This window comes from Diplotaxodon limnothrissa, linkage group LG20 (genome assembly GCF_057381915.1).
Source record: "Diplotaxodon limnothrissa isolate DT_005_m linkage group LG20, D_limnothrissa_male_GT1.1, whole genome shotgun sequence".
Taxonomy (NCBI): Eukaryota; Metazoa; Chordata; class Actinopteri; order Cichliformes; family Cichlidae; genus Diplotaxodon; species Diplotaxodon limnothrissa.
The window spans coordinates 10,809,587-10,833,456 of record NC_140615.1 but is presented as its reverse complement, the minus strand read 5'-3'; the positions used below and the strand labels follow the sequence as shown (position 1 = coordinate 10,833,456).

The following is a 23,870-nucleotide window of genomic DNA, read 5'->3' as shown; positions in this document are numbered from 1 at the left end:
AATAAAGGAACACTACAGCAACTGATTAAAACAGACTCAAATTTCAGCCACGAGGAATGCCCTACACTCTGAAGTTAACTTCCCACAATCTGGTCATTAAACACACAGCAGCTGTCCAAATCGTTGATGCGTCAGATTTGCAAGCTAATGCTGACCTACAAGAGCGGCCCATATCTGGCTCTGGTGATGTGTGCTGACTGACAGCCGTGCCAAAGCTGGCATCCTGACAGCGCTGCTGTTGGGACTTGTCAGTCTTAGCGAGACACAGATTTGATCCAGACCCGACCTCTTTGACCTCCTGACAGGATTTTTGCTCAGAGCAGCAGTGCTGACACCGGCACACAATACGCACAAACTGCAGGCAGACACACACACGCACGCTTGGCAGACTGGCAAATATTTCATCAGCTTGTGCAATGTGAGAGCTTCTGGGTACTGTACTCTACACCAACAACAGGATTATTGTAAGGTCCTGCAGGTTAGCGAGAGGTGATGAATATATTGTTTTTCAGCACATTCAGGCTACATTCCAATAACGTGAGATTTAAGCTCCAGTATTTAACAAGAAGCCTTAAGTTTCGTTTTAATGAATTCCATAAGAAACAGCATTTAATTTTAGTGACAACTGCAGCACAAAGAATATTCTTTCACGTGGTGATGTGGAGGACTTATCTATAGTACAGCCCAACAAGCCTGTTCACAGTGTTTCTCCCTCCTCTAACCATCTTACATATTATAAACAGCTGAATAAGTTCTTAATACTGTCAAATAACTTCAGAGTAATACTGTATATGCATGGTTCATTTAAAGTAGATTAACCAGACGTGTCAAGCTGTCGTCTAGCCTGGGATAGTTTAACTCTCCACCCTGACATTTGCCAGTTGGAGAAGATAAACAATGTTCAGTAAGATAAAAGTGATTTTCAGCATATAATTTTGCTTGACAATCTTGTCTGGCTAGCGTAACTTTTTTAATAGTCGACACTTCAAAGTGTTCTTTGGGTCTGTGCTGTGACTGTGCAGGAAAGAATAGGAGAGGAGAGGAGGGAGGAGGCGGTGCACTGCCACTCCTCAGAGAGTTGTCTGGGAGTGCGGGTACAGTGGATGTTGTTAGACTTTGGGATCTAGCAGGAGGTTAACCCAACTAAACTGCAATCACAAGTAGAGATGGCACGATACCACTTTTTTATGTCCAATACCAATACCATAAATTTGGATATCGGCCGATACCGATATAAATCCAATATAGTGTGTTTTTTTAATTAAAACTGTTTTTTTAATATCTTGCTGCATTTTGTATAAGTTCAAATTCCAGTTTAACAAAACAAGCAAACACTAAAGCTATTCTGTTATACCTGTATGCAAAAAATACACTGCACCCAAAATATTTCATAGTTCAGCAATACTGATCAATCTAATAAACTTAAACCTACTCCATCCTCCCTATTCTGGTATTTTAAAGAGTAAGCAACCTAAATTAATATGGTTGCAAACTCCCAGCAAAAAAATAATAATAAATAAGGAACCACCCCCCACCCTCCACCTCATGATGCTTAATCGACGTAATCAACTTTAATTTGATGCAGTGTGAAAAGAAAAATGCACAGAAATAAATTATTTTTCAAGAATACTTAAATAGATTCAACATCTTTCTTCAACAGAACTGCAGACTGCACACATGGTACTTTCCCAAAGGCAAAAGTACTAGCTTACTAGGGTATATTAGACTTAATAGTTACTATATACAGTAATGGACTTCTATACTTTTTACATCAGATTAAAACTTTGGGTGTAAGGTTCAGATAATTCATTATTAAAAACTAGACATTTTAAATGAGAATAAGAAAAGTATGTCTTTGTGCCCCCTTTTCCCTGTTCATGCCCTATCGGCCCCCCTGGCTAAACTTTGCTAGATCCGCCCCTGCACAGTTACCAGCCATCAGCTAAGTAGAAAAAGATCGTGGTGTACAAAGTAATATTAAATAAATTCTAACAACAGATTATCAATCTTAAACGTGCTGCTGTTGGTCAGCCGCTGGTTTCCTCTTTCTGGCGCGAAGTGGGCGATAAACAAACAAGAGAGACGGACTGACAGAAAAGCCGATCAGCTGATCATTGATCAGTTTCATGATTGAAGTAGCAGCAGGAGAGGGAGGGAGAGAGAAGAGGCAGTCGCTCCATATATCGGTTGGCAAGCTTAACGCTGGAATGCTTCACAAACATTTAGAGATTACACACTTGCTTTACTTCTCTCTGGGATAACTTTGGGATGAAATGCCAGTTTGGTAGCGAGGCACCAAATGCTGAACCAGACAACAGATCTCGCATGCCACCGCCGCTCTATCACGTGACGCATACTGCTCGGTTATGAGCCGAGCTACGCCATGTCGCAAGTTATGTGAGCTGCTTTTTTGATATTTAATGGATCGGATTACATTTTTTATTTCTCTCCGATATCCGATCCAGTAATTTAGGTCAGTATCGGACCGATACCGATACTTAATATCGGATCGGTACATCTCTAATCACAAGCTTTATAATATATGTCGCGTTTAAGGCACTTTCATCTTTCTCAGCTCACCTGAATCAAATGATCAGTTTATATAGCCAAATATGGGAAAAAGTGTAGATCTCAGTTCTAAAGCTTGCGTTACGGCAGAGAAACATTTACATTAAAGTGCAAAGTGAAGAGCAGATGCACTCTGCACTTTAAATTCAGCCTGAAGAAAAACAAATCAGGGACTGAGAGGCAAAAGACTTCAGATATATAATATAAAAATGGTTTAAAGCATAAGTAACACATTCTGTACCTTGATAGTTTTGGCAGCAATAATATTGGACAGATTCTTCTTGGCCACCTGGGAACCTCTGGCTGTAGCCTTCAGGCTTGGTCCCTGTGAGGATTTGATAAGAAGCCCACATTTGTTATCAAAAATGAACATCTACCCCAAAAAAAACATAGCAAAAGAGCACAAAGAAAAATTGCATTTGCACATCCAGTAAGAAAACTGTATACAATCACGATAAGCAGAATATAACCAAAGGGTTTAAAAACTACCTTCATCTAGAAGAAGATAAGAGCGCAGCCAATCTAAATGACATTTATTTTGAACTGGACTTCTGGCATCAAATTAACTACAAAGACTGGGTTGGCTTTATGTGTGTAAAACGTGCCCTTGAAATAGGTCGGCTTTGGTTACAGAAACCTTGAGGTGTACTGACATTTATACGACTGTTACATAAACTTTCATCATGCTCCACCTCTTACTCCCATTTTTTTTAAATGACATGAGATCAGTATATGAAAGAAGATTTTTTTATAGGTTCACACAAGTTACTTTGATCGTTCATCTGTAGTGATAAAAATGTGGTGACTGCTTCTTACTGTAAGACAAATCTAAACATTTAAAGGACTCAAGAAAAACAACTGATTAAAAAAAATATATCTAATTTTGTCTAACATCCTGCAGCCAGAAATAGTTACCAATCCAAGAATGTGGTTTTTCCTTACAGAACAAGTTCACACTTTATAAAACATGCTGTGAGAGTGCACCTTTATTCTGCACCATACCTGAAGGGCCATGGTGTGGTCGCAGAGGAAGCTTTGGTATTTCAGGGGCACGTGGAGGCTCTCTTTGGGCCGGAGGTAAACCCTAGGACCTGGAGCACCCTGCTCCGAGTGGAACATGTTTTCCTCCAGCGGGGTAGGAGTTCTGGTTAGCGCTTTGAAGTAACGCCACTCCTCAGTGTTTGTGATGACACTGGATGAAAAGATTAAAGGCCACAATTGAGATGAAAGGAGGCTCTTACATATTTTTAAAGAGATCCATCAGGGGATCAGAGCTGGACTTGTTACGTGGACAAGATCCCTCATTGCAGAATACTACAGCGTTTATTACAAGCTATGACGAGATTGTGCCGAGAGGAATATAGAAGAATAAACCCTATGCTGAAGATTCAACTAAAATCAGGTGCAAAAAATTAATGTAGAGAAGAAGAAGCATTAAGTTGTCATTTGATTGTATATTTAGAGTCAACCGCCATCACTTTTTAAACTATTGTAATTATTGTATTTTTTAATTATTGAAGTAAATGTCTCATCTAGATAAAGCCGTCTTTTTCAAGAGTGGCCAGACCAAGCGATTGGAGAGCATTGTAACAACCACCCACAAATCCCACAGCACACAAGTGAAGCAATATCCAGTTCATAGAGATAGGAAGATCGAGGTCACAACAGTGACAGACCAAGAATACAAATTTTTCAATCCTTAAAAAAACTGACTTCAAGCCCCCAATAATACTCCACTCTGACAATTTTATGTCCTTCTGTAGATTATTCTAGGTGACAGGGGAAATATATTTATAGTGGAACTAATATGCTCATTTCCAGCTCCATAATTTTAGTCTTGGATTGAACAAGAATAGCTTTGCATGATTCATAGTTTCCCCCAGAAAAGCTAAATTTATCTAAAACCAGGCCCTGGGGCAGTCCTTCATTTTAACGACAATTTAGCTTTACCATTAAGATCACACTCCCTTTAAGCCAGATTTGTTCTGATTGGCTGCCCCTTGCAAACAGAAGGTCCAAACAGCACGCGGTTGGTTCAAGAGCTGTGTGCCTGAGATGACCATATTAGGCATATCTGCTCTCAGTGACGTATTACAGAGATAGAAATAATAATAAAAAAAAAATTCCTTAAACAGAGTGCTTAGATAAGTACGAAAACTTTGGGGAACAGAGCGTGCATGCATATATGCTAGCATAATGATCTGAGACTCGTTTCAAGGCAAAAGTAAAAAAGAGAGAGAAGAACCAAAGATCCTTTACATACTGACCGCACCGTTAAGACACCTATTTGCATATAAATCCCACAGAGCACTAAACGTTCACCCCCCTTCACTTTCTGAGCTAAACAGAAAAAATAATACTGACCTCTCACACTTACAACCTGAATCTCGCAATGTAAATTTCACTGCAGTGCAAGTGACCAAAATTTCACGGCCAAGAGTTACACCGCTTGCACACAATTCGTTGCTTTTAATTATCAACAGTAGACAGGGGGAAAGGTGTACAGGGCTCAGTGAAAGTCTCCCTTCTACTCCTCAACAAATGGATTTCCAGGGAGAAAAGTCAGGCGCAGATAACACATTCCAACCAAGGGAGGTCTGCCTCTATGCTTTCCTCTTCCCTTGAATGCAAAAATTTCACACACAAATGCATAAAGAGGAGTGCTGGTTTAAACTTCAAAGGTTTCAAGCCACAGGCATGGAGAGGGAAATGTCTCTCAATAGGAGAGTGAGTTTATGAATTTTTCAGGGCCCCACCTCGCTAACATTAAGGAGAGATGCAACAGGCTATTCTATGAAAATTATTTGGCTATTCCCACCTGTGCACTTGAAATAAAGGATTTTGCCTCCGGCTCATCCCGGCAGTGTTTGTCCACCTGAGCCTCAAACAAAGACCACAGGCTGATAACGCCTTTAAAAAAAATTGAAAAATGGAATGAGGTAATGAGGAAAAACAGGTTGAGAGTAAAAAGGGAGAAGGAATAAAACAAAGACGATAATTAAAAGGACAGCAGGAGAGAAGGGTCGAGAAAGCAGAGAGGAACATGGATAATGACAGCGTGAAAAGTAATGAGATAGAAAGCAGTTGGATGAAGCAGAATTCTTTCTGTCTCTGTTAGTCACCAGTCTTGGCTCACGCTGGGCTCTGTGAGGCCAAGTGTGAAAAGTAGCCATGAAAATGGATGGCAACAGGTAGCAAACCTTTCCTCCATGTCAAGAGGAGCCTCTGGGCTTGAAACCACTGCAAACATCAAAGCCACAGCTAGCCTAGCCTGCCACTAAGTACTCTCCTTTCAAAGTCTGACGCTCAAATTTCAGTGAAAGGTTAAACTTCTTTTTTTCTTGTTTGCTCCTGCAGAACAAAGAGCTGACCCGGGGACCGGTTTACATTTTCAAGAAAGCTCCTTGTCAATTATTTGGCCACAATATAAACAAGGAAGTAGGTGCAGAGTAACTCCAGTGCAATGGCCAAACTGCAATTCATAGAGTGCGGGAAAACACGGTCATTCAGGCCAGTGTTGTTGTTTTTGTACACCTTCCGTCCCTTTAAAGACACTAAAGAGGACTACTGTGAGTAATACTTAACCTCATAGTTAAGGAAAACTGTATTGGCTGTTATATACATTAAACAGTATATGGGTAAAAGATGAGGGCACCAATTCTTTGTAATTTGTCATCAAACTATATTTCATCCATGAAGCTTTCCTGTAGCATTTAAAGTTTGTGATTACTTCCAGCATCTGGTTCACCTTATATTAATGTGTCTTGTTTTTTATGTCCTAATTCCTGTGTATAGAAAGTGTATACAGTGTATACATTTGTGTTAGCCTATGACAGGCTGTTATTTGTACTGAAGACAAATCATACTAACACAATGAATGCAGCAATACTAACTATATAGATTACTTTCTAAGAACCGTCATCCTAAAAGAGCAGCTTGTGGGAAAGGTGTTTTTTTTGTGTGTGAACAAAGAGTTTAAGATCTGTCAAAGAAAACAAATTTATCAATCAGATTTCCGTTTCCAAATAACATTAAGGACAGAACTTGCAACAAAACTATGTGACAGTCCAGTATTTCCTGCAACATGTTAAAGAACACAAAAGACTGAAATGAACCCAGTTAATATTGATTTTATATAAATTTCCCTCTTGTGTCTGTGGAAACAGCATTCACATGTACATTACAATAATCCATATCACAGCGCTGCTTATCTATGATTAAATACCAGTTTTATAAAATGAAAATGTGTCATTAGCAGTGCCTTGCATAGTGCACTATGCATTTGTTTCATAAAAAGGGGCTGCAGGAAAAGCGCATCCAATGCTGGCGCTTGCTCGTTAATTTACACATTTCAGGGCTCTTGGTAGAGGTGACAGACGGTTTGGTGTAAAGTGTCACACCGTCTCATCAAGAAATGAATAAACTAACAGAGTGCTAAGCCAGCAAGAGGACAGATGCAGGGATTGATGACTCTCAATTAGACCTGCTAGGCCCGGTGGCCGGGCTAATGCCATAATGAGTCATCAAGAGCGCACTGCAGCATTTGTTGATCAATGTGATATATCCTAATCCAAGCTCAGGCATGAGCAGAATCACTAACAAAAGACTCAAAGAGAGGGGATTAACTATGATGCTAACTGAAGGAAACAAACACCAGAATGGGTGATTCAGGAAACATCAGCCATAATGGCTGCTATGGGCAGATTAAAGAGGGTATTTAGCATCTCTCGAACATAATGTGTGCCTCTGTGTCAAGTGATTGTGCTGTGGAAGGAATAAAAATATTCTTTTTTCATGGCCAGACATGAAATTACGCAACATTGTTTGTTACACCCAGAAATATGGTGGTGTTCTGTGGTCTAGACATACACTAAAGTCAAAGCCAGTCCCCTTAATTAGAGATTGACTGAGATAGGATTTTTAAGACCAAATGAAGGTGTCATTCTAAACAGCATCATGGCAATGTAAAAATGCCACTGATGCAACAATTAGTAGTAAAATTCCTGTCCTTTTAACTTTAAACTTTCTTGATATTCCTCAGTCAGCTGTAACCATAACTGCAGGGCAAAGTGGAAGCATTCGAGACTAAAAACAGGACTCCTGTAATAGTAAAGTGCTGATTGTTGTTAAGATCTTATCTTATGTTAATGATTTCACAGCTATATTTAGAAATGATCTCAACATCTACCAAACATTTACCATAGAAACCAGTGGTGTGAATGATGTCACTGTTATCTTACTGTAACAAAGCAGATGATCGTCATGATTCTCTCATCCCCCATCCTCCAAGAATTACAAGTTACAGGTTATCCACTGCAGTATATATAACTATGTCAGTGCATCATAATACTGTAGATCTGTTGAAGTGACTGCACGTACTGTAGGTCAGACTTGTGCTGTGCTGAATGTAACTCAGGAGAACCTGTTGAGATTTGGGTGATTAGGGTGTGTAATTAGACATGAAGTCAACACATTCAAATACTGTCAGAGTTTTGGAAAGGAGAGGTTGAAAGGTGCTTACGTACATGAAAAACTGTGAAATGTTAAAACATAATGTAATGCACTACACTGAAAACTTTAGATTTTTAACTTTTTTGATAAAACAACTGAAATGTGGTCAGAAAAATGGGTTCTTTTTTCTCCGGCAGAACACAGACACTGGCAGAGATCATCATTATGTATAATTAGCAAATGTAGTAATGTGGAGACCTGGTCGATGTTAAGTTATGTAAAACAGAGCACCTGCGTGAGATTCACACAATAGGGTTGAAATTGCAAAAAGCAGAAAGGAGGGGTGGCAACAAGTGCCCAGCAAATTAAACACATAAGCATCTTAATAATGAAATTAATTATCTTTAATACATTTTAGGACAGTGCAGCAAACACTGTTAATATAATTATAATAACTTCCTCAGACTAAAGTGCCTGCAGTACCTCTGAAAGTAAAGAGTCAAGCCAAAAAGTCTTTATAATCATGCAATGCTCATCTTATTATCATTGCAATAATCACATCCCATGTCTTGTGCAAAAGACTGCCCATTATTTAATCTTGCTTATAATGAATAATCCAGCTAACCTTACTGATATATTACTGTGGCCAACAATGCAGCAACTGCTCCAAACTTCACCCCAAACCGGAAGCAACTGGATCAGGCTAACATGATAATGCATGTACAGAGAATGCCCACTGATGTAAAAAACCCAATTTCAAGTCCTAAAAATGTAATAGATGAAAACCCGCACACCAGCACACACCTACACGTACATGCATCATTTCAAATCAGTGAGCAATATGTGACTCAGACCTGCAAAAAATACACAGTCACACAATCAAACCTCTTCATGAATTTATCACATAATCTTCCCATTGTTGACGTATCACCCTTTTAGAAGCATATTTACACATATAACTGTGTATATACCTAATTAACAACAGCTTTTGGATGATGAGATTCTTAATCATTCTTAAAACATTTCGAGTTGCATCACAATTTGGTTGCTTTAAATTTCTTCACAGGAAACAATTTTCAGATTTAGGTTCACGTATTGTTTAGGAGGTTTTTCTCCCCCAACTACATAAGAAATAAATGTCTTAAAATGCTTCATAAGCAACACGAGCTTTTATGAAACATATAAAGAGGGTAAGCATGCAATCATGTTTTGTTCCGTACATTAACAGATGATCTTGATAAAGATAGTCAAATCAGAAACATGGCAGCCAGCAGCTGTCATAGTTTTTCTTTTCTGCCTTTATTTCTTTCATGTAGTCATTCATTCAGTCTGGTTTTCATCTTCTTACAAAACCATCTTCTCCCTCTTCAGACTCGCCACTCTCACCTGCCCTGCTTTCCTGCCTGCATCACCTGATCTTCCCTGGCCTCTGATCACCAGGAGCCACTTCACTAATCAACCCTGCAGGATATATACCCTAAGCTCGCAACTGCTACTCTGCCAGATTGCTTCTGTGCTCTTTGCCGTTGCTTTCCAGAAAACTTTTTTGCACCTCATGCCTTACCTGCTTTTAGGACCTTGTTATTTTTGAAGTAAAGCTTGCTTTTCCCCCCCACTTTTACATCCTGCTCTGGTTTCATTGTAACTAAACTATCTTTGGCAGTATCTACTGCAAAAAAATCATAACACTTATGAAATTTGCTCTCACCTCAAAATGATCAAGTGGTATTTTGGCACATTACAAGCACTGTAAGGTATCCGAAACCATGCAAGATTTGATTAATGTTTGCAAAATCTAAAGTCCTCATTTTGTCTGATGTGTTAGAAGCAAGAAAAATGGACGAGCATAAGAATTTGAGTTTGAAGAGCAAAGGCTGGCCTGTGTGGTCCGATCCAGCAGACGAGCTATATGCTCAAATTGCCAAAAAAGTTAATGTTGGCTGTCAGAAAGATGCCAGAATTTACAGTGAATCATGGTTTATTCCCACCCACCTCACCACTCTAAACTGTGTTCTAAATAACCCTAATCACTCAGGCCACTAACACAGAGACTCTACACTCAGACATGTCCTGTTGCATTGCTTCCAAGCACTTTGTTCTCCAATGTGTGCCTTTCTCTTGTTTTGTATATATTCTTCTTAGCTGTACATATTTCTTTTGTTTGCTACTTATTCCTGCTGTCTTACTATTTATATTTTACTTTTGCACGGAGCATGGGGCACCTATTTCGTTGTTGAAGTACACGACAATAAAGGTCTGTTCCATTCTATTCTATGTTGCGTATTGGGTTGCATAGCTGCAGACCAGTCCGGGTGCCCATGCTGATGCCAGTCCAACAGCACAAGCACCAACAATGGGCACATGACCATCAAAACTGGACCACAGAGCAATGAAAGAAGGTGGTCTGGTCTGACGAATCATGTTTTCTTTTGCATCATGTGGATGGCCAAGTTTGTGCAGTATGGGAATAAGGCAAGCCATCGGACGCAGTGTGATACTTTGGGCAGTGTTCTGCTGGCAAACCTTGGGTCTTGCCGTCCATGTGGATGTTACTTTGACACACACCACCTACCTAAGCATTACCAGAGAGCATGGACACCCTTTCATGGAAACAGTATTCTCTTATGTCCGTGGCATCTTTCAGCAGGATAATGTTCCCTGCCACAAAGTAAAAGAATGGTTTGAGAAGCAAAATGAGATTGAGGTGTTGACTTAGTCTCCAAATTCACAGGATCTCAATCCAGTCGAGCATCTGTGGGACGTGCTGGATAAAACAAGTCTGATCCATGGAGTTCCCACCTCTCAACTAAAAGGATCTATTGCTAACATCTTGGTGCCAGATACCACAGGACACCTTCAGGTGCCAGTGGAGATGCATCGACAGATGAAGGCTGTTTTGGCACAGTAGAAGGACCAATGCAATATTGAGCAGGTGGTCATAATTTTATGCCGGATAGGTATAATTTGTAGACACAGATTAAAGCCTGTGTTTGAGGAAAAAAAGTTTCAATTCAAAAAAAGCAAAAAGCATATTTTTTATCAAACTGTCCCGGTTTTGTGCATGCTTGTTCATGGTGCATTATGCATGGTTTTACTGCAACACTTAAATAACTCAAGTCATCATTAATGCCATGAGTGTCAGCTGTAATTTTCATACCATGGCAAGTAAAAATGTGTGCTGAAAAAAAGACATTAAAAATAATAATTTGAACCACACTGATAGTTGAAAAATATTACCAAGACAAAGACAATCACAAGTCTATGAAAAGAGTGTAGGGATGGCATTTGCAATTAATTACGCCCTAATGATGATAATATGAAGGAATAAGGATTCAGCACACCACTTGTTACCTTTTATACACAACAGACTTGAAGCCATCAATTAAGATTTTTAAAAAGGGTGTAGAAGGCCATCTTCTTTCTTCCTCTTTGTTAATGATGGCTCATATCTCAAATTTTTCTGCCCTCACCACGTGGTAATAACGGCAGTATCTGATACTAATGCTGATGACGTAAATGTTTAAGGGATAGGTGGATAGCCTAAATGTGTGTACCCTTTTGGATGGGATGTGTTTCACAGTGAGGAGTGTCAAGTGTGAACACAAAGCATCATTTCCTAAAGCAGCATGTAAATAGGTTCCAAAAACATCATCTCCAGAGCTTTACTGTCACCTACGGAAACACATTCAGAAAGTGTGAACACAGTTTCACGGTGGAGCAAGGCTAGTTATAGTTTGATAATCGAAAACACATACAGTATAGAAAACACATGTTCACAGTTGGTGTGCTAGAACAGGGGCAAACCTATAAACTTGTAAAATCCATTTAATTTTAAAGATTGAAACACGAGCTTTTTGGTCTATGAGAGTGGGAAATATAATTATGGCAGCACATAAAGGGTTAAAAATAGGACATTAGTCTGACACCACCTCACAGACAGCTCACAGTTTACAGGATCTCACCTTAGCTCAGGGTCATCGCTGTGAATGGTGACCGTCTGTGGCACATTAAATGGATTCTTAAGGACAAACTCCATGTACTCTGCAGAGCCCAGGCTAGCATAAAGCAGGTGCTGGGTGGTGATGGCCTGGCTCAGCATGTTGGCGATGCTCTCTGCTTTGCTCTTGGCTTCACTGGGATTGGCCAGCTGGGCTTTTTTAGACTGAGCCTGTTACCAAAGAAAAATAGCAAAAGGCTAAAAAACAATTCAGCACTCGGCTGCAAACTACCATAATTATTACCAACGCAGTTGACAGAGAGGGACTTCATTTTTGATCTACCTTGCGTGCTGAAGTTTGCATACACATCATTTTTGTTAAAAAGAAATATCCTAACCAACATAAGGTGTACTCACTCACTTTACCTAAACTTTTGCACAGTTTAAAGTCTCCCAACTCTTGCATTTTCCCAGATCACAGCAGTCATTTTGAGTCCAATGTTACCATAACTGATGACATTTAAAAAATGATCCCAAGGTTGCAGTAAAACAGAGTTTTTAAACATGACATTTCTGATAAGAAAGAAAAGAACGCTCGACTGAATAGCCTATGATTACATGTCATAGATGTGTACAAGCTTTAAAGAATGCTTTCAGAGCAGGCAAACATTCCTTTGGAGCCAATGACCTTTTCAAAATCAGTTTATATTTTCTTAAGCGAAATGAGATAGATCCAGACTTTTATCAGTGCTATAACACTGAGAACTGATCATTGTAATTGATGTTTATTCTCAAACATTAAACTGGTAAAAAAAAAAAAAAAAAATTCCAAAGCTGATGGAAAAGATGTTTTTTTCATCCCTGACAAATATGCCATTATAAATTTAATGTAAAAACTTTTATAAAGCTCATAATGCCCGTTAGTAAATTGGTCCAAAAAAATTAATTAAAGACCTGAACTTCAGCTTGCCAAAACACAATATTGAAATTTTCCACGGGTTTAGTCCTCTAAAATGATCCCCAGCATCAACCTGGTCAAATGACGGTTGAGCCCAGAAAGAAAGTTAAATCCAAATTGAATTTGAAGAAAGAACTCAAAAAATATGGTTCCAGTGACGCGAACAGGATTGAGTTATATTCCAAATTGTAATAGCTGTTACAAAGCTGTGAAACAAGCAGATCACAAGGTCTTACCACAAGAAGAAAAAGCCTGCACCCATGGGTGAAAAAAATGCAAGTTGTCACAAACAGTTAGTTAAAGTCAAGTTCTTCTAACAAAGACATCATGATGTTAAATGTCTTCATTATGGACCTAGGATGTTAAAGCTGCATTAAAGATGACTTAACAGTTCCAACCATCCCTTAAGACTATGCTCATGACAAGTGTCATATCAGTCTTATGTATGTGTTACAACCTATCCTGACAGCGTGCCCTTTAACCTCCTGTGCTTTTGTGACTGTGAGGAGAACTCTGAGACATGTTTCGGAGCAAGAAAGCAGGCTGTTGTTGTGCCTCTGTTGTCTTTCTCAGATATCAGTGAAGAAGACTCAGAGGGACAGATTATTGCAGCTCAGCTTTAGATAGGAGCTATTTTTGGCTCACTGTGGACTTAAAGTGCAATGTTTGACCTCACCGCAACCTTTGCCGTTTTAGCATCTTCGCTGGCCTCCCGCTCGCGCACTGCAGCCATGCACTTCAGCTTTCGGTCACTGTCATCAGGTTTGTTTAGGCTGTTCTCCTTGGGCACGACACCGTCAGCTCTGATCCCGCGTCGGAACAATGGCACCCGATCCTCATTTATCGGCAGTCTGTCTGCTTGTGCAGTGTTCCTCGCTGTGAAGTAGAAACAAGCTGCAATCATGAATATATTTACTGAACAGAGTGGAGTCTAATCTCTTAGCCATTTTGACCATATGTTCTAAAACCCCTCCAAATGTCCACAAGAGAGAAGCGCTGACAAATTAAAGTATTGTTGGAACACAAGAAAGAACAGCTTGTTTACAGAAAACAGTCCAGTCAAACAACTGGCACCGCTACAACTGGGCCAAAGCCCTGCTGCTGGGAAAACAAACTCACTCTCTCCTCCTAAATTATCTTTCACCTCCACGGTCATGTGTACTCTTCAAGGACTAAAACACCTAATTAAAATATCAAATTCATCTACCAGTCACCAAATAATCCATCCTCATTTGGACTGGATCATGCAAATTACCCGACTGTTTACACGAGAATTTGCCTAATCCTGCACTTTGAATAACACTCAGACATTAACAAACTTTAAGTGAGAGCTGCTTAAACCATATTTTTGTTATCTAGAACAGCTTTACTCTTCCAACATTCGGTTTGGAGCCAAGTGATGGAGCTCGCATCGCAGCAATGGGAAGATAAACCCAGACTGACTGAAATTGGCCACAAATCTTAAACAGAAATGGGCTGTTTTCAGTGCGGAGAAAAAAAGCAAGTAGTACATCAGGAAGTGAGGGTGAGAAATGGGGAGACCGAGGGGGGGAAAAGAGAGAATGACAGAAAGAAGACATGAGGTTTATGTAAAGTAGTTTATTTAAGCTCTTCAAGAATATTACCTATGGTAATTGGAATGCATCAGACATTAGACTTGGATTAATTCCTTAAGCATTCATCAGATGGTTTTCAGGATCCTCTGAAAACTATTCTTCTGCTTTATTTTGTACTCCTTGTAATGCTTCGGGTTTTGCATTGCATTTGTTGTTAGATATACATCACCTCACTGGTCATAGTGCCTCTGAAATTACTTGTATTTGCTGTGTCACTTTGATAAATAACAGCCTGATGGGATATCTGACTCCCTTTCTGTTTTCTACTCCCACTATCACTGTTCTTCTCTGAACCAGTGTCGTTATCAAAGAGGCACTGGCCTGACAGTCACCTAACCTGATAGTGTCCAACTATACTGGTTCCTTCACAGCCACGGGCAGGCAGAAGTGGGACAGGGATGGTGAGATACACACACACACACACACACACACACACACACACACACACACACACACACACACACACACACACACACACACACACACACACACAGCACAGTGCAGCTGCTCTGTTCACAGGTGCTTACTGTTAACTGGCTGACTGGACTCCAGTGAAAGCAATTATTGCGCTGAAAGTGTTTAAATGGCACAAGAAGGTGGAGAAGAGGAAAGAGTTCAATTTAGGAGAGACAAGAGGAGTCGGAGAGGTTGCGGTAGTTAGAGAGGTGCGATAAAGGTAAGACTGTGAGCAAGCAGTGAACAGACTGTGTTTGCACAGTAACAAGAGCTGTGAATACATGATTGCAACAGTTTGTGGAATACAGGCGAACCTGTTCATGAATTAATTATGAAACATATTTTATATACACAAAATGTTTGCTGCTACCTCCAAACGCATTAGAGTGTCTTTGTGTATCAGTATGTGGTGTGCACGAAGCAAATGTTTTAAGAAGTGTGATGAAATTCTTTATACTATTCTAAGCAACTGGCTGATTTGCAGCTTGCTTTTAATCTGTTTTTTATCCGTGTGTGTGTGCGCGCGTGTGTGTGTGCGCGCGCGTGTGTGTGCCAGTCATTCACATTTGAGGACAAATTTAGGAATCACATACCAGTTGACTCGTGATGGTTTGTGTAATTGAGGAAAAAATTGGTTTCCCCAGTGTGTTTCTGCCTTTACTTGGAGTGTGCATACACACACACACACACACACACACACACACACACACACACACACACACACACACACACACACACACACACACACACACACAAAACACAAACAGGACTGTGGCTAGCCACCAGAGACGCTTCTGTAAGCTCAATTAGTTTGAAAATTGAGTGGTTCTGTGGTGCAGCCAAGAGAGAATGTGAAATAGATCTGGTTGAGCTGATCAAGGCACAAACATGGTCACTGCCAAAATAAAAGACACTAATTACTCTGTGGCATAAAATACTCAGTAACCTACATGTGCTTAGACATGCACAGAACTCTAAACAGAGAAAAACAGGAAGAAAAAAACAAACAAAAGCAAAATGCAGTGTGTTGTGGAATAAAATGCTTGCCATTGAGCTGGAGGATGTTCCTGCTGGACAGACTTCCTCCACTGAAACCGCTGGTGACTTCACAAGGCGTGATGATATGCAAGAGAGACTGCATCACGTCTGCTGGCCTCTTTCTGCCAGAGTCTGCAGGGCACCCTTTAGGACAAACAGCAGCTTTTAGTTCTATATACTGACATACGAAACACCTTTGAAAGAACTTTGATTCAGTAACTCTAACTAGCAACCCAGTTATTAACTAAAAAAGGAGGGCTGTACAGTCATTGTGAGACCAGCTCCATCTGTGCTGACCTTCACCTTCACTATTATCTCTTACATTTTTAACACTTGCTTTATCTACTGTCATGGCATTCAAATGGCATTGTGTACATACACTGTTTTTCAATTTATTATGCAACAGTGAAACAACTATACATAACAACTGTTTCAATGAAAGTTTTACGTTTAAAAAAAACATATTTCAACTGATATCTCAGTTCTTATGTAACATAGGAACCCAGAAATACCTTTTTGAACACCTGAAACATAGAGTATATAGTGCAATGTCTTGCAAGAGGCATGAAAGTATAACATCAATATTTTGCAAAAGCTGACAAGAAATTATCAACCTTTAAAAATCTCCAGATGAATTTGGCAACACTGGTGAGATTAAGGCTTATTGAATAAAGCTCAAATAAATCAGAATTATAGGAATTAAAGGAGTACAGAACAAGTCACTATTTAGCAGCAAACGGTTGTATGAGACTGCTGTAGTGTCTCTGGATTGCTGAGAACCTCTCAAGGCAGGATCCTCCACAGTCTGGCAGCTGTGCAGAAAGCTGCAGTTATGTCATCCTTAGCCAAAGCTCATAAAGGGAGATTTTTGCTCAAAAGTCATCTGGCTCTGAAATACAGAAAGATTGCATGATACTTTCCAAGAGATGGAGCTCTGAATATTTTGAGATACGCTACTCTGTCCAGTCAAATGATGTAGATGTTTTTGGAGTGGCCGAGTCGATCCCAGATCCCAGTCACAGACAATGATGTTAAAATGCCCAAGTTTATAAAGAAAAAACTGTTTGTGTTAACTCTTAATTACCTCTTCAAAACTACTGTAAGGGTGGTGTTTAATTAAGGTATTAAAGCTAAAGTTGTGCCTTATTGGTGGTATGGTCTGTTTGAATGACAGGTGGATGCTGACACAGGCCATTAGCTGCCTGCTAGCTGTCACCTCCACTAATTTGACACATTGAACTGAACCCCCTGATAACATATGTGGTGTTACTTAGCACTAATCAGCAGGTATCTGTGTCTGTGCAACACACCCATACTGTCCATCTTTTACAAACTCTCTATGATTCAACCTGGTGATTTACTACTGTGTATAAAACGAAATGTCATTAGTGCTGCAGCATCAGGGTATACTCATTAACTCCCTCTATGAAGTATTTTGTCAGACAGCGTGTTACATTTCATGTCTGTCACTTTTCATTTAGCATTTATTTGAGCTAGTTGTGGCATTCTTTTTTTTTTAATAATTGCATCATTATTTCTATATTGTGCTTAATTTTTTAGTATTACATAAAATGTCACAGCAGCAGTAGGAAACGTTTCCACCATTATGTTTATTGCTGCAAGCAAGCATAGTTCATCTCTGTCCTGCTGAAAAGCAAGCTTTGGCTGGTTGGGGTATGCATACAACAGGCTGTGTATAGAAGAGATTAGCATTGTGTTTACACTCACATTCTTCTCCTTTGCGCAACAAATTCAACGTAAAATGCATCTCCACTCTTTAAAAGTTGTTGTGTTTGTCCCATATCGCCAAGAGCTGGGATATAGTAAATAAAATAACGGTCCTCCTTGTGAATAACCTTCGTTCATGGCACAAAAAACTGTGCCAATAAAGAAACTTACTCGAGATATCTCACAATACTACAAAACCTACAATAGCAGTGACTTGCAGATAAGGCTACTGCAATTTTTCTCCAACATTTAAGATGTACTGCACACTTTATTTATGAAGTCAATATTTTATCAGTCAAGTTTTTTTTAATGCTACAATAACAATTTTGGAGATTTTTTTTTCTTTGTTTTCAGTTAATCACATGTTATGTGCTTAGAACTGTATCAGGAGCACAACAAAGGCATGCAAGCACAGTCATCTCTTATTGTTTCTCTGGAGGCTAAAAAGAAAGGTCTGAGGACATATCCTCTATGTTTACGATAAAACAACGACAAACAGATTTAAGTTCTCTTTAAAGTCACGTGCAAAACAACGCATTTTTCACTGTCGGTGCTGCCAAAGTGAAAACATTCCAGTGACAGTTGAGGGAAGATCAATACATGCAGACAAGCCTACAGTGGTAATTAGTGGCCTGAAATTGCCAGAAAGGTCTGGACACAAAAAGCTGGCAACACGATGCTGATGGATGGGTTTGTTGGCCTCTGTCTGGTTTGGCTGAGTGCTGGGTGTCAGTGATGAAGTAAGACACGTGAACACAGAGCAGTTAAATATCACCTGGAACTATCTGCCAGTATTTCTGGAATGGGGACTGGCCACAGATTTACACAACCTTATTCTAAAGAATTCTTAGATAAAGAAAAAAAAGATCTCTCACTGTATTAGTCTTGTCATCACATCCGCTCTATGTTCAGGATAGTTTGAATAGCTCAGTTGACAGTTTGGAAAAAACAGTCCCGGGAGTATTCAACCTGCTGTAATTGTGTCCTCTTTTTGTTTCCAGGATGGCAAAAACATAACTTTTCCCTCTTTTTAACAGGCAAGTGGATAAATAAGTGCTTCATGGTGCACTTGTAGCAGGACACTGAATGATGGTCAATATTACAGTTTCTCCAAACATTAATTCATCTAGTGCAGAGCCCCTGCAGTATAGCAGCCACGGGAAAGGCTTGTTTACACCTTTGAATGGTGCTTCACATACAAAATGCCCGCTAAGGGAAGTGACGGGTAATTGCACAGAGTCCCAACCAAAACCTACGACCCACCTTCCTAAGAGCATTTTTAAATACCACAGGTCAAATAGTCTTTTACAGGTACAGGCCTCCACTTGGAAACAGTTAGCTACAATTTACAACACTTGACTGAAGAAGCAAGTCAAATTAAAAGTTTGCAACTGCTTAAATTACAGTGCACTTTGACACGTGCGCTCCCATCACTCCCCTCAGTTTCCAGGCTTTGAGCTGCTTAATTGTATCATAAGAAGTATAGTGTAGTATTTTCTGAGAGGCTGCGGGATACATAATCCAGGATGCTTTCATATGAAATATGGTGAGTGCAGCAATTAAGTGGCTTTACTGCCCAGAACTGACACCTCTGTTAGCTTATAAGAGTTTTACAAGGGTGTGCCAGAAGTACCCTCCAACTCTTTTAGAGGCCAACTTCTTCATCAGCAATCTGATAATAGGCGGCAGCTAAATGAGAAATGGGGAGCTGGTATTGCCATGCAAACAGACACAGACAGCGTAGCTCTGCAGATTAATGGGTGAGGTGTCTGCCGTCCCAATGCGTTCTTCTCATCATCCATCACCTTTCCCTGGCCACACGACTTAGCCAAATGTATTTGTTTTCAGCAGTGTTTCCCAAATATTACAGTAAAGACGTCATCATCATCACCATCACATCATCATCTACGATCAGTTACGCAGCTGTGTAGAGCTCCTTCCCAAAACCTTCATTATGGACCCTTTGTTTATGTCAAGAATGGCTTTGCTGATCGACAGAATTACACAATAAACCATCAAGAAAGTGATAAGATGAACACCGAGTGCTACATGTCTATAATAAAACAAATGGACTGATGATGAACCCAATTATGATCCTCTGATTTAATCATTCAGTTATTTTAATTAATTGGCTATCGCTACAACCATCATTAAGCCCAACAGATAATACCTACTTAAGTGCGTCTTCTGGTTGACGTGGGTGTCGTATTATCTTTTTTTCCTACCTGCTGAATCACAGTGGCAGATTATTAAGACAGAGCTTGCGGTCCTCAGTACTTAATTACAACGTGATACTCCAGGTTTGTGCTGCAGACAGAAAGTCAGCACAGCGTCTGCTGCTTCACGTTGTCTGTATGGACGAGAGTAATTGTGAACAAAGTGCCAGGGGGCTGAACTCTATCCAATTTATTGACTGCCTCTCGCTGTTGCATGACAATAACCCTTCTCTGGAGTAACCCACCTGCCCGCCCTCATTGCTCTGCTGGCAGTTCTAGAGGTTAAGGCCACAACAAACCACTGATTTACTGGGCCCCAGAACAAATGGGAGCAAGCACCAAGGGGGTTTCAAAGTAGCCTGCAATATTCGATTTCTTCTGCCTCCCCGTTCCAGGCCACTGACCTTTCAGAATAAGCAGATATTCTCTAACCTCAAGGCTAAAAGCAAGGCATATGAAGTCAGCCGACTACAAGAGCCTTTAATGAGCAGATATACTGTTTGTGCGCCCCCGAGGGAAGTCACCTATAGCTAAACTAATTGTTAGGTAAATTTCCCGGATATTTTGTTTCACTTGTGCCAGCTTCGGGCAGAAATCTCTCGACTTGTTCCTGCTGTAGCAAACGGTCTCTCCAGGGCTTATCAGGCGGGTGCAGATGAGGAGCACTGTGGTCTGGAGAAGGTTCTAATCTGTCTTCTCTACTGTGCTGAAGCAGATACATGCTGTCGGTTTGTGTATGATGTGTTGGGAGAGATGTGTGTATATGAGGACTACTTAAAGGGACGCCAACAGAACGTACGAGTTGGAGAGAAAGGATCTAGCCACGACACAGTCAGCAAAACTAGTTTTCATCAAAAGGCTTTCCTTTCTGTCACATATGGGCTGTTTTAGTGTTGGCAAATATTACTGTCATTTCAGAGTGGATTAAAAAAGCACCTCCTATTTCGACTTTTTCTTTGGCAATGTAAGCAGTTTTACCTTTTTATGAGTCAAATAAGGTAGAATTGGAGAAGCTGTTAAATAAACACACACATTTGGGATCGGGCACCGAAACAAATCTGTGTGAAATCTGAACTAATGACAACTTTTAAATAGCAAAACAACAGATCAGCTTTAAGTAAAAACCTCTAAATCACCTTTTAAGTGAAAGGGGTCACCGGGTGATGAAGCTGGTGCTGGTTGTTTGACTCTCACTCTGTACTCTCATTAACCCTGGTTCCAGCAGTGCAGGCAACAGTTTCCAGGTATTGAGGTCTCACAGGCCCTTTGCAGGCTGCTTGCCTAATACCAAACAACATCGAAAACACCAACTGGAGTCTGAGCATAGGAAGAGCCCCTGCAACAGAATTTGGTGAAGACCAACACTAATGTAGGGAGAGATTAAAGGAGAGACAATCAGGGGGTCAGATACTCTGTTTGTCTGAATAAAACTGTCGAGAATAAATAGTTAAACTATTAATTTCATGGTAATCGTCTTATTTTGACGGTGAAAGAGATAATCTAACCTGATGTAACCCTGTGCTGGCACTAAGTAAACCTCTAATGCTTTTAACTAAAATCAGTTAATAATAATAATAATAATGATAATAATAATAATACTGTCCTATCATCAAATCTTGCATTTACTTGAACAGTAAATGCAGCATCCTGGCACTTACTATGAATAAAACAACTGTAAAAAACAATGTACACGATATATATGATACACATACAATGACACATGCATATGAATATCATGTGTTATTTTTATATATATCATATTGTTTCAATAGCACCAGGGTTTACTAAAATTGCAGAGATAATATTGTTATCCTTAGGTCCTACTGCAGTGACAAAATCATCTGGGGAAATCTGCAGCGCATGTAAGGAAAGGATTTTCGGGGCAGCCGTGAATGTTCACAGTCCCACAGAAGGAGCCACTGTTTGAGTTCAGTATACACCCCTGTTGTGGTTTCTTAAGGCGTCCTCAGGCTTTAAAGCTTAAAATCTATGAAAAACAATGTCTTGTTCACTTCTTACATTGTTTATTAATTACTTCATTCAGCCTTTATCTGTACCCATCTGACTTCAATCTATTCGCTTTTCCTTCCCTTCTTGTTTTAGAGAGACAATAAATACATTACAAAGCCATCAGTCAGTGCACAGTATCCATCTATGGAAAAGCTGCTTTACATGCTGCTCTATGCTTTACATCATAATGACACAATGGACTAGAAAGCTTATTCAATTTTTGTCTCTTCTCTGTCTTTGGGTTGAAGTTGGTCACTGATCGTAATGCTTTGATTAGCACCTCCCTTTAATGCATCTTTCCCTCTGTTTCCATCTCAGCCCCCCTCCCCTCCCCACCCCACAGAGTTTATTGTGGGTTTACCAGAAAAAATCAATAAAGCATCAGAGTTTTCCTCCTGACACACCAGTCAATCCATTTCATGGGACGTGCAGGCGGTCGTCATGGTTTAAAGACTCCTCATCTGCTCCTATAGTGCTCTATGTGGGAGCACTGTCATTCTTCCTAATATACTGCAGCAAAAAGCAAACCCTTGATCTCACAACTCGCTATTATTCAACTAAGCCACATACTTTTGTCCTTTACGACGCTATTAATAAAAGCTACTTTATAGAATGATTGAATAGGCCTGACAGCATATATCATTACCATTTAATTAATTACTTGTCAATCCCACCTTGTGATAATTAAAAAAGGATATCATTTGGTGTTTCACTCTTTTTCATTTGGAAATGACAGTATGCCACTCATTTTTTTCAATAAAGCCTAATTCTGATGAATTCCCAAAGGAGAGAAGTAAAGACATGATTAATAGCATGCATGACTGAGACACATAAAATTACAAAAGGGGCCGAGCAGTAGGTAGTCAGGTCTGTGTTGCTTGTGAATTATAAAAGGCTTGGGGGATGATAATATAATGACACATGTATTTATTATTTATAATATAAATCCACAGTGACATCAGGGTTCACTGAGAATGCAGAAATAATTTAACACAACACTAATTTTATCAGTATTACCAGAGTCGTATGATTCCCACCCTTGTGTTCATTTGACAAAGTGTCTAAAGTCTATCTTTAGACAATTTGCAGCCTGCTGCAAAAACATACATTTTATTCCAATTACTTTAGTTCAACATATGAGAAAGACAGACATAAAATAGTATTTTTGCACCAACAAGGTGATTCCTTAAGAGGTATTAGTTGGAAAGTTGCGTATGTCTCAGCATTTTCAGTTGATCCATTTACTGTTGGCTGAAACCTCATTTGAAACAGTGACAGTGGAAGGGTGGCTGTCAAGAAGCCATTCTTAAGCAAGGGCAAAAGACAGAAAAGGCTGAGGCATGCCAAATTATGCCAGAGCTGGACTCCAAATCAGTGGTAACAGATCTTACGAAGTGATGAATTTAAATTGGAAAATTCTGGTTCATATTCTGTGCAATATGTACAAAGGTGGTCATGAGAGAAGTGCAACAGTGAGAGTCTTGTTTTCAAAATTATGAACACATAAACAGGGTCATGTGGAAAGCATTTGATTGGCTACAGCTTCATGTTTTAGCATGCCAATAATCCCAAAACACATTCCTAGTGCAGTAAAAGCATACCTGGATAGAAAAACACACATTGGAAAGCTATCAGCCATGGATTGGTCTCCCCAGAGCCCGGACCGTATTGGATAGGTTAAGGCCTTTTTTGTGTCCTTTTCTGTAAATTTAGTTGGATTAAGACGACCACTTCCTGTATATGTATCAAAATAAATTCCAAGCAGCAACAGGGGCCGCATTATGCCAAGCAATAGGTGTCTGGCTTTTAATTTGAAACATTTGTGAAGGAAATGCTGAGTGTCACTGATTATACCTTAAGAGCAGTACCATTTTATAAATGGAAACTTCACT

The 23,870-nt window shown here is 39.8% G+C and overlaps 1 protein-coding gene across 3 annotated transcripts in view; it reads right to left on the bottom strand.

Annotated features, from left to right (window-relative positions):
- Positions 1 to 23,870, bottom strand: part of nphp4 (nephronophthisis 4) — a 184,499-nt gene that overhangs the window by 14,095 nt on the left and 146,534 nt on the right. For all 3 annotated transcript variants that reach the window (XM_085343906.1, XM_085343907.1, XM_085343908.1), the window contains 5 exons: positions 16,034 to 16,168; positions 13,591 to 13,790; positions 11,982 to 12,187; positions 3,571 to 3,760; positions 2,810 to 2,893 (listed from right to left, as the gene is read on the bottom strand). In XM_085343906.1, coding sequence (XP_085200032.1) covers positions 2,810 to 2,893; positions 3,571 to 3,760; positions 11,982 to 12,187; positions 13,591 to 13,790; positions 16,034 to 16,168 — 815 coding nt within the window. The remainder of the gene's footprint in view (positions 1 to 2,809; positions 2,894 to 3,570; positions 3,761 to 11,981; positions 12,188 to 13,590; positions 13,791 to 16,033; positions 16,169 to 23,870) is intronic.